Source organism: Heterodontus francisci, chromosome 20, assembly GCF_036365525.1.
Source record: "Heterodontus francisci isolate sHetFra1 chromosome 20, sHetFra1.hap1, whole genome shotgun sequence".
In the NCBI taxonomy this organism is placed as follows: domain Eukaryota; kingdom Metazoa; phylum Chordata; class Chondrichthyes; order Heterodontiformes; family Heterodontidae; genus Heterodontus; species Heterodontus francisci.
This window is the reverse complement of record NC_090390.1, coordinates 32856588-32868780: the sequence shown is the minus strand read 5'-3', so window position 1 is coordinate 32868780 and position 12193 is coordinate 32856588. Positions and strand designations below refer to the sequence as shown.

Genomic DNA, 12193 nt, shown 5'->3' with positions numbered 1-12193 from the left:
AGAGAGTGGGGCGAGAGAGAGAGAGTGGGGCGAGAGAGAGAGAGTGGGGTGAGAGAGAGCATGGGGCCCGAGAGAGAGTGGGGTGAGAGGGAGAGAGCGTGGGGCATGAGAGCGAGAGTGGGGCGAGAGCGAGAGAGAGTGGGACAAGTGAGAGTGTGGGGCGAGCGAGAGTGTGGGGCGAGCGAGAGTGTGGGGCGAGAGAGAGAGAGAGACTGGGGCGAGAGATAGAGAGAGAGAGCGAGGTGAGTGAGAGTGGGGCAAGAGAGAGAGAGCGAGTGGGGACGAGTGAGAGAGTGCGGCGGGTGAGAGAGCGGGGCGGGTGAGAGAGCGGGGAGAGAAAGAGATCAAGATCACTCCTGACAGATGGACATCTATCTGGATTCTCCGCATTGTTACATCAAGTGTGCGGGCAGACATTGACTACTTGTGCAAACAAAATCAATGCCATGTATATCACTAAATAGGGAGAAATGCGGAAATGTCGGAGGTGCAACATGTTGGTGCCTATCCCTGGGTCTGCCCTCTTTGCAATCTTCCAGCGGACACTCGCTATGTGCATACTAATGCCCTCACCAATAAGGAATCCAGCGCAACCCATCCAAAAGTGAGCGCATGCATCATAGATGCCATTTTGGAGCTCTGAGGGAACTCACAGCACCCAAAAATATGGGTGCTACGGATCTGAATTTTGCACCTATCACATTTTCACAATATCATTTACAAACTGTTTCCCATCTTCTTCATTTTGTGGTTCCTCACTGATTTTGCCTTTAACATCCATTGCCAAGAATTGGCCTGTGAGTTACCAGGGCCAGGAAATTTCTCAGAGCTGTTCCCTCCCCGCCAGGCATTCAAAGAACAAAGAACAAAGAACAGTACAGCACAGGAACAGACCATTCGGCCCTCCAAGCCTGCGCCGATCTTGATGCCTGTCTAAACTAAAACCTTCTGCACTTCCGGGGACCGTATCCCTCTATTCCCATCCTATTCATGTATTTGTCAAGATGCCTCTTTAACGTCGCTATCGTACCTACTTCCCCCACCTCCCCCGGCAGCAAGTTCCAGGCACTCACCACCCTCTGTGGAAAGAACTTGCCTCGCACATCCCCTCTAAACTTTGCCCCTCTCACCTTAAACCCATGTCCCCTTCTTCCTTCGGAAGAAGCACAGCGGAAGCTGAGTTGGAACTGAGTTTTCATTGCACCTCCCGCAAGGTAATGTCAGTGGAGCAGGATCAGCATTCACCGTTATTAAAGGGTAAATTTAACAACAACTTCCAGCGACCACACATGTGCAGCTAAACACGGAAGTCAGGAAGCTGTTATCCAAGTCACTCTGTTCCTCCAGAAGCTTTGCTATAACCAAGAGACTCAAGTACCTGAAAGGGAGTGAAGTTGCTATGCTTACCCATTAGACCCACTAACCTCGCCAAAAATGTTAGGGCTTATTCATTCCAGTGTAAGTATTTTTTTAATGCTGTGATGTCTTAATTACTGCAGAACAGCCTCTCTGGCATTGAAAATTTACTTTTAGAAGTGCAGAATCCCATTCTCTCAGGTTTAGTTATGATGGGAGATTTTTTAAAATTGTTTTTTTTCACTTTTTCTTTCTGTCTCCTTTTTCCACTCTCTTTATTTCACTTTCTGTACATGATTAGGCATTTAATTAAATATTCTAACTGGCCCTTCCTGGTTCAGTCTCTGTGTTGCTTATTACAATTCTTCAATCTGATTGGTTAAGGAGATACACAGTTGCTTAACCTGTTCACACAAGTCCCAGATCCCCTGTAGAGGATGTTGCACCGAAATGGCTAATTGCAACAAGATCCATTGCAAAACCCCAAAGAAAGTCTGTGGGAAAGTTAAGTGTAATGAATGGCTGGTACAGTTTGTTCACCACCGACTGAAAAATCCAACCCTGTGTTATCGCTGTAAGGCTCTAAAATTAATAAACTGCCATATGCCCATAAAACAAGTCCCTATTCCCAGGGATGAGGATTATGAGTAATGTGGAGACACTAAAGAAACTGGGATTATTCACTTCAGAGCAGAGAAAATTATGGTGAGATTTAATAGAGTTGTTCAAAATTATGAGGGGTTTTAATACAGTAAACAAGGAGAACTGTTTCCACTGGCAGGAACTTGATGACACAGAATTAACAAACTGATAAGAGAACCTGAGGAGATTTTTTTTAAAACGCGAGTTGTTATGATCTGGAAGGGTGGTGATCACTGCCTGAAAGGGTGGTGGAAGCAGATTCAATAGTAACTTGCAAAAGGGAACTGAATTTATACTTGAAATGAAAAAAAATTGCAGAGTGGGGCTAACTGCTCTCTGAAGTAGTCAAACAAGCAACTCGGTTGTATCAAATGGTGGAAAACAAGGGATGGGCAACAAATATCGGCCTTGCCAGCAATGCCCACATCCCAAGAACTAATTTTTTTCAATTTGGATAGCTCTTTCAAAGAGCCAGCACAAGCCAGAAAGGCCGCATGGCCTCCTGTGCTGCATGATTCTCTGATTGTATTTTACTGCAGAACAATATTCTGTTATTTGATGAAAATAACCTTGTGCAGTTAGTGTACAGTTATCAGCAGTTTTCCTTTTAAACATATATTTACCATCTTGCTCTTGGCATCGTTTGCATCGCAGACAGTTATTTAAATGATTTTCAGCATCTATAAATTCACCTTCTGGACACGATTTACAGGTTGTTTCCAGATTATCAGTGCACTCTTTCACCAGGTGAGTACCTAAAATTTCAAATACAGTGAATGTTGTAAAAAACATGAAACATAAGCACTAGAACAAAATGTAGCACCTAACCAATAGTAAAGAAAGGCTTTTGAAAAACGCCAGCATTTCCAAACATTTCGAAGACATCCAGATAGGTGATGCTTCAGGAAAATAAAGCCACCGATTGGACCCAGAGCTGAACTTCTGACCCCATATAGTCTCCATAAAGATCACCCACCTCTGCGCCTTCCTCAGTCCACCTGTTGCTGAAACCCCATCCATGCAATTTTTTTAATCATCTCCAGACTCAACTATTATAATAAAAACAGAAAATGCTACAAACAGTCATCAGGTCAAGCAGTATCTGTGGAGAAACAGAGTTACTGGGCAGAATTTTACGCCCCCAGAGATGGGTTCGGAGGTGGGTAAGCTCATTGAATTGTGACAGGAGGCAGGGGGCTGAGGGCCCGTCGCCTTCCCATCTCACTGGAATTTTGTCGGGGGCAGGACAGACCAGTGACAGCCTTCCCGCCCAGAAGCCAATTGAGGCCTTTAAGCGGTTTATTACTTAGGCGCCTAAGCACCGTTAGATCGCACTAGGGTGACTCAGAAAGGCCAAGGTGGGGCTTCCCCCCCACCACACACACCCTAGCCCCCGCCTTTCCGTCCTGGTGCTGGGAGCATTAACTCTGTTTCTCGCTCCACAGATGCTGCCTGACCTGCTGAGTATGTTCAGCATTTTCAGTTTTTATTTCAGATTTCTAGCATCTGCAGTATTTTGTTTGCAACTATTCCAATTTTCTTCTGGCCGGCCTCCCATCCTCTATAAATGTAAGCTCATCTAAATCTCTGCTGTCTGTACCTCATCCTGTGCCAAGTCTCTCACATCCAGCATTCCTGACCTCATTGACCTATGTTGGCTCTTGGTCCTCCAATACCTTAAATATAAAATGTTCATCCTCGTGTTTAAATTCCATCAGGCTTTATCCATCCTCCAGCCCTACAACCCCTTCCCCACCAAATTTTCCCTTCCTTTGGCTCTAGTATTTCATGCACCCGTATCCCTGCCTTTGCGCCTCTCGTTGGCAGCTGTGCAATCAGCTTTCCCAATGCCACTCTGCAGAACTCCCTCCCTAAATCTCTCTATATTTCCACCTCCCTCTCCTCCTCTAAAGACCTCCCTAAAACCCATCTCTTTCACCAAGCTTCCTAATATCTCCTTGAGTGTCTCGGTGTACATTTTTGTCCGATTACACTTCTGTGAAGTGCTATAGAAATGCAAGTTGTTGTTGTTGTTGCTATTAAAAACAGCTCCAAGATTCTACACATACTGTTTAAAAGCAGTTTGAGCATATGACAGCAAACCAGCGCATTGCACTTGTTCCAAATTAAACTCACTCACCTGCCTGACATTTTTTGCAACACCGCTTTGAATCAACCGTATTGTACTGACCAGGCCCACAATTAAGTTCCCTTCTGAAACGCTGCTTCATGAAGCCTGTAAGTGCCGAACCCATCTTGTTGGTAATTGGTAAACCATTTTGAACAGCAGTATTCTCCACTGAGGTGGACTGATAGGCATCTATTACATTCTGCAAAACATTATTTTATACAAAGTGATGGGTAGAGTTTCTACAAAAGGTGTCTTAATGTCTTAATGAAATTTGTTTAAATAAAAAAAGAGATCAGATTCCAGTAAGTTATGAAATGTAATCACATTTAAACCATTTAAAATAAGCTGACAACTTCACAAACAAAATCAAGCACACAAAAATCGATCTCCATTAGTGGGCAATAGTTATGATGAGCTCTGTTTCTTACCCAGTTGCTGCAGTATCAGACTTTTATGCTGCTTAAAACTTCAATGGGACTCATTTTTTAAAGAATTTCACTCTTTCCCTGATGAGTCAGTTTGAAACATCCGTTATTCTGATTTTTATCTTTCCATTAGGTCATGCAACCAGCCCCACAAATTCACTTATGAGAGCTTAGCAAAAAACACTATTCTTCTAACACTCGTTACCAATTATCAGCTGGCAAGGAAAGAAAACAGTCTCTGCTCTTGACTATTATTGTGTATCTGTGTGGCCAGTGGATAAGCAGAGGGGTGGGTTTGGCTATTTTAACCCCTGTTTTAAAGACCCTGTTAAAATTCACTGGCAGGCTTGCATACAATGAATGGCCGCCTGGGTAACTCCCTGCTGGTTTGTTACTAGAACAAAGAACAAAGAAAATTACAGCACAGGAACTGTGCTGTAATTTTCTTTGTTCTTTGAACAGGCCCTTCGGCCCTCCAAGCCTGCGCCGATCCAGATCCTCTATCTAAACATGTCGCCTATTTTCTAAGGATCTGTATCTCTTTTCTTCCTGCCCATTCATGTATCTGTCTAGATACATCTTAAAAGACGCCATCGTGCCCGCATCTACCACCTCCGCTGGCAACGCGTTCCAGGCACCCACCACCCTCTGCGAAAAGAACTTTCCACGCATATCCCCCCTAAACTTGTCCCCTTTCACTTTGAACTCGTGTCCTCTAGTAATTGAATCCCCCACTCTGGGAAAAAGCCTCTTGCTATCCACCCTGTCTATACCTCTCATGATTTTGTACACCTCAATCAGGTCCCCCCTCAACCTCCGTCTTTCTAATGAAAATAATCCTAATCTACTCAACCTCTCTTCATAGCTAGCGCCCTCCATACCAGGCAACATCCTGGTGAACCTCCTCTGCACCCTCTCCAAAGTATCCACATCCTTTTGGTAATGTGGCGACCAGAACTGCACGCAGTATTCCAAATGTGGCCGAACCAAAGTCCTATACAACTGTAACATGACCTGCCAACTCTTGTACTCAATACCCCGTCCGATGAAGGAAAGCATGCCGTATGCCTTCTTGACCACTCTATTGACCTGCGTTGCCACCTTCAGGGAACAATGGACCTGAACACCCAAATCTCTCTGTACATCAATTTTCCCCAGGACTTTTCCATTTACTATATAGTTCACTCATGAATTGGATCTTCCAAAATGCATCACCTCGCATTTCGCCCAGATTGAACTCCATCTGCCATTTCTCTGCCCAACTCTCCAATCTATCTATATTCTGCTGTATTCTCTGACAGTCCCCTTCACTATCTGCTACTCCACCAATCTTAGTGTCGTCTGCAAACTTGCTAATCAGTCCACCTATACTTTCCTCCAAATCATTAATGTATATCACAAACAACAGTGGTCCCAGCACGGATCCCTGTGGAACACCACTGGTCACACGTCTCCATTTTGAGAAACTCCCTTCTACTGCTACTCTCTGTCTCCTGTTGCCCAGCCAGTTCTTTATCCATCTAGCTAGTACACCTTGGACCTCATGCGCCTTCACTTTCTCCATCAGCCTGCCATGGGGAACCTTATCAAACGCCTTACTGAAGTCCATGTACATGACATCGACAGCCCTTCCCTCATCAATCAACTTTGTCACTTCCTCAAAGAATTCTATTAAGTTGGTAAGACATGACCTTCCCTGCACAAAACCATGTTGCCTATCACTGATAAGCCCATTTTCTTCCAAATGGGAATAGATCCTATCCCTCAGTATCTTCTCCAGCAGCTTCCCTACCACTGACGTCAGGCTCACCGGTCTATAATTACCTGGATTATCCCTGCTACCCTTCTTAAACAAGGGGACAACATTAGCAATTCTCCAGTCCTCCGGGACTTCACCCGTGTTTAAGGATGCTGCAAAGATATCTGTTAAGGCCCCAGCTATTTCCTCTCTCGCTTCCCTCAGTAACCTGGGATAGATCCCATCCGGACCTGGGGACTTGTCCACCTTAATGCCCTTTAGAATACCCAACACTTCCTCCCTCCTTATGCCGACTTGACCTAGAGTAATCAGACATCTGTCCCTAACCTCAACATCCGTCATGTCCCTCTCCTCGGTGAATACCGATGCAAAGTACTCGTTTAGAATCTCACCCATTTTCTCTGACTCCAAGCATAACATTTCTCCTTTGTCCTTTAGTGGGCCAATCCTTTCTCTAGTTACCCTCTTTCTCCTTATATATGAATAAAAGGCTTTGGGATTTTCTTTAACCCTGTTTGCTAAAGATATTTCATGACCCCTTTTAGCCCTCTTAATTCCTCGTTTCAGATTGGTCCTACATTCCTGATATTCCTGATATTCTTTCAAAGCTTCGTCTTTCATCAGCCGCCTAGACCTTATGTATGCTTCCTTTTTCCTCTTAGCTAGTCTCACAATTTCACCTGTCATCCATGGTTCCCTAATCTTGCCATTTCTATCCCTCATTTTCACAGGAACATGTCTCTCCTGCACGCTAATCAACCTCTCTTTAAAAGCCTCCCACATATCACATGTGGATTTACCTTCAAACAGCTGCTCCCAATCTACATTCCCCAGCTCCTGCCGAATTTTGGTATAGTTGGCCTTCCCCCAATTTAGCACTCTTCCTTTCGGACCGCTCTCGTCTTTGTCCATGAGTATTTTAAAGCTTACGGAATTGTGATCACTATTCCCAAAGTAATCCCCTACTGAAACTTAAAACACCTGGCCGGGCTCATTCCCCAACACCAGGTCCAGTATGGCCCCTTCCCGAGTTGGACTATTTACATACTGCTCTGGAAAACCCTCCTGGATGCTCCTTACAAATTCTGCTCCATCTAGACCTCTAACACTAAGTGAATCCCAGTCAATGTTGGGAAAATTAAAATCTCCTATCACCACCACCCTGTTGCTCCTACATCTTTCCATAATCTGTTTACATATTTGTACCTCTATCTCACGCTCGCTGTTGGGAGGCCTGTAGTACAGCCCCAACATTGTTACCGCACCCTTCCTATTTCTGAGTTCTGTCCATATTGCCTCACTGCTCGAGTCCTCCATAGTGCCCTCCTTCAGCACAGCTGTGATATCCTCTTTGACCAGTAATGCAACTCCTCCACCCCTTTTACCTCCCTCTCTATCCCGCCTGAAGCATCAATATCCTGGGATATTTAGTTGCCAATCATGCCCTTCCCTCAACCAAGTCTCAGTAATAGCAATAACGTCATACTCCCAGGTACTAATCCAAGTCCTAAGTTCATCTGCCTTACCTACTACACTTCTTGCATTAAAACAAATGCACCTCAGAGCACCAGTCCCTTTACATTCATCATCTGCTCCCTGCCTGCTCTTCCCCTTAGTCACACTGACTTCATTATCTACATGAGAAATTACTCCAACATGAGTCACGGTCTTCGGGGAAACAAACTTAAGGAAAACAAATGAACGGGAATATTGAAAAGAAAAATTTATTTTTAAAAATTGAGCTGTCAAATGACAAATTGATCTATTATTAGTATTTATTACATATTGAGTGTCCAAAACAAAAATTAAATTCCAAAAGTAGCTATGTATTGACTGTATTTCACACAAGATTTTCATAGCTTCTCCCTTATATTGTTTTCAAGGCCTTCCTCCCAAAGCATATAAACTTCCTTTCGACACTTGGTACTGATCCAAATACAATCACCAAAATTGGATATTTACCATACAAAACCCTTCAAGAATACTTAACACTATTTATCCTAGCACTACCAGACCCCCTCTGGCACTGCTCATGGTCAGAGACATGTTGTAACATGTCCTGTTCGTCTGAAGGCTGCCAGTATTAAAGGGAGCTGTGAGCGGTTTATGTAATATCAGTTCAACTGTGGGTGAACAAGATCGAAAATAGGCTTCTTTGACCAATTACTTCCTACACTAGTGTATGTGCCACATCTACACAATAACATATTAATGACACATCTTGGGTGGATGAGTGTAAACCCCACAGTCAACTGTATTACAGTGCTGAATCTGGGCTTTTTAATAGCAACAGAATAAAAACTAAACAGACAATGTTATATTGAACCAAAACATACGCAAGATTCTCACTAATCCAGTCTCAAGAACACCACTGAAAAGCCAAGGCTTGAGACCACAACAAAGCAACCTCCTGCCCCAATCTCATCTCCTTTAAACTGTTGACCGTGTTAAAGCAGCATCGAACCCGGGCAGCTATAGATCACACAATCCGGAGGCAGCTGACAGTGAACTGCAGCTCAAGGCCGGGACATGTCTCAACTTCTTTTCCGCCCTGTTTTTGGTTTACATTGAAACTTCTTTCAGCCTCTGATTGTCAGCGTCTGTTACTCACCAGTAAAGCGAATGCCAGCACTGTCGGGCCCATTGGCTTCATAATTGCTGAAGAAATTAAGCGGCTCTGCACGAACTGTTGTGTTGCCTCCGACGCCTAAGTAATAAACAGCGAAAATGAAACTAATCGGGAAGTCCCGAGAAAAGCACGTACCGCATCCGCATTACCGCATCTGGTTTGTTAATTTAATCCAGGGTTTGTTCAAACCACCCGCCATTACTTTCTGAAGTTTTGCTTAATATTACTAATTTTGAGCACACACTCTTTTCCCTTCATTGCCTCAATGAGGTCAGTGACCCGAAACGTTAACTCTGCTTCTCTTTCCACAGACGCTGCCAGACCTGCTGAGCGGTTCCAGCATTTCTTGTTTTTATTTCAGATTTCCAGCATCCGCAGTATTTTGCTTTTATATTACTGAGAGCCTGGTGCCGTCCTTCAGATGACCCTGTATTGCCTCCCGGGTGGGTGTAAAGGATCCCAAGGCACTGTGTTAAAGATGGGCAATTGAGTTCTGGTGTCCTGACCAATTTTCATCTCTCAACCAACATCACTAAAACAGATTATCTGGTCACAGTTCATTTCTGTTTGTGGGAGCTTGCTGTGCATAAATTGGCTGCTGCCTTTCCTACATTACAGGAGAGACTGCTCTGTAAAAATACTTTGTTGTGAAGCGCTTTTGGAAATTGCCTTGTCCAACTCATACCCTTTAAAATACTGCTCATCTGTGCAAAAATATTTAAAGGTACTGTGCACTTAAATGAATAGGCTGCGCATGTAGACCCAGTAAAAATAAATAAGAACTTATTTGAAACAAAGGGCTAGTTACACATAATTACACAGTGTATTGAAACATAGGGGCGGGGGTTGGGTAAGAAAGAGAAACAGCAAAGATGCTAGCAGACTCAGTGTCCTTGCACGTACCAGATAAAGTGTCATTATGGACACGAGATACAATTAGACTCACAGTAGACAATGGGAAACTGTAAAGAAATGAACCAGGTTCTCACTGAACCAAATAAGGAATTATCATTATGTCATTACACCAGACCCGTATGAGTAAGCAAGAGGGGAGGGTCTTGGAAACAAGAATTAACCCCTGTCTGAAACTGGGGAAGGCACGAGAACCCCGGGGAAGAACACTCGAGAAGATACCCCTGAGTCAAGGGCTCAGGGAACAGAAGAGCAGCCGCAAGTCCGAGATTGTACTTGATGATTTAGTGTGTGAATAAAATATTGATATACCTTTCACCAATCAGCTTCCGTGGATTCTTTAAGAGTAAGTGCGGATTAGGCACGACACGCACAAGGAAAAAGGTTAGAGGGAACATTGGCCAGGATTTTATGTTGGCGACGGGGGTCTCAACGTGCGGGAAAAGCAATGCCGTGAACCCCGCATCGCCTGTTCTCCGGAATGCTCGCCAAATCTTGCGCCAATCAGGCACTTAGGACAGCAAGTGAACTCTGATTGGTAGAGGCATTGCAATGGAGAATGCACTAGTTTATTGTGACTGACAGTCAACTGCCAAGTTTTGTTTGAAATTTAAACCAGGCAGCTTGACTCTGATTGGTCAAGGCGTTGCCCTGAGGAATGAACCAGCAAATGACTGTCATTTATTTAGTTCAGCTGAAACCAGTGCAATGTTTGTACATATTCTTTCTGTCTGCAAAGAACAGGGCCCTGTGTATTAATACATGTAGCTGCCAGCACATGCAAAAGCACCACACAGTGAGCCTTACTGACAATCTTAAATTGGTTGTCAGTGTAATTCTTAGCAGACTGAGGATTATTTAGCAAATGTTGTCCAATCGCAGAATCACATCTAATGTTGGACACTGTGTTTTGAGTTTTGCAAGCACGGGCTGGTTGGGTACGGCACATACCTTGCCCGTTGTGAACAGCAGTGGCTTCATGTTGTTTGATACGATCTGCCAGTCTTTGGGATGTATGGCCGATATACCTAGCATCACACTGGCATTGAAATTCATATATCACATTGCATATTTGTGTGAAATGCAGGACGTCTTTTTGGTTTGACGTCAGCATCCTGTTAGTGGTGAACACCACAAGTGTTGCTACTGCATAGTAGCAGCATGAAACAGCTAGATTTACCTGTGGCTCAAATTTTTGGGATGCGTTACCCTCCCAGGGTAATTTGAAGTAGACTGGGCACTTTTCAGGGCCGATAAAGATGGCCTTAGGCCCATTCATAAGTTTGCGCAATATACAGCGAGAAATGATCTGATCAGGGTAGCCATTGTCACGCAGGATGTCTTTGATTTGCCCTATTTCAGCATCAAGCTTGCATGGTGAGCAAATGGCTCAGGCCCTATTTAAAAGGTTGCCGATAAGGCCAATCTTATAGCGCATGGAACTGTAAGAATCCCAATGCATGTCTTGACCAGTGAAGGTAGGTTTGCAGTAGACTGTGGTAGAAAACCCCTTAGCAGATTTTTCAACTAGTACGCCAAGGAAAGGGAGCTCATTTGACTGTTCCATTTCAAAGGTGAATTTGAGTGCAGGATGGAGCCCATTAAGATGTGTAAGAAAATTATTGCATGCAGCTATGGATTCTAATATTGCAAACATATCATCTACATATCGGAAATATGTAAGAGCTAGGAGGTTAGGTGTCATTCCATCAAAGACACCAATCAAAGTTCACTCGCCAACCAATCAGCACTCTCTTCTCATGCAGTATAAGTTGTTGTTTTCCCTTACATTGGTTATTCTTGCAGATTGTCCTGATGAGCGCAAGACGAAAAGCTTCGACAACATGTCTCTATTTTCATTAATACTCAAGCCCGAAAGTGTTGGTCTCGTTTAGTGCAACCTATTTATGCTGGATTTTCAGACATGACATTAATGAAAGCAAGGTACAAAGCCAGGATGAACATTAGCCATGACATGCGTATGCACTTGTCAAAGATACCTTCACCTCTTGATTGGATTGTTGCTCAGCACCAGAAATAGGTACCACATTAAGTAAGGGAAACAAAAATAATAAATATATGTACTTAATTGTATAACTAATTTCCAGGGTCAAAAAATACTTCTTGTGTTTTAGGGCATCCCCGGAGCTTTCATTACATGGGATGGAGGGGGCCTCAGAAGCAGAAAGGTTGAGAACCCCTGACCTATACCACCAGAACAGGCAGACAGAGCCTCTGTTTAATATGCTATCTGAATGAAGGCACTTCTGACAGTGTAGCACTGCAGGGGAGTGTCAGTCTAATTTTGTGCTCAAGTTCTGGTGTGGGATTTGTTGACA

General features: G+C 43.9%; 1 protein-coding gene across 1 annotated transcript in view; it reads right to left on the bottom strand.

Moving 5' to 3' along the window:
* LOC137380855 (uncharacterized) overlaps positions 1 to 9250 on the bottom strand; it is a 42697-nt gene extending 33447 nt beyond the window's left edge. The window contains exons 1-3 of the mRNA XM_068053266.1: positions 8925 to 9250; positions 4139 to 4328; positions 2622 to 2753 (exon numbers count right to left, since the gene is read on the bottom strand). Coding sequence (XP_067909367.1) covers positions 2622 to 2753; positions 4139 to 4328; positions 8925 to 8966 — 364 coding nt within the window. The 5' untranslated portion in view covers positions 8967 to 9250. The remainder of the gene's footprint in view (positions 1 to 2621; positions 2754 to 4138; positions 4329 to 8924) is intronic.
* Positions 9251 to 12193: the final 2943 nt, after the last annotated feature.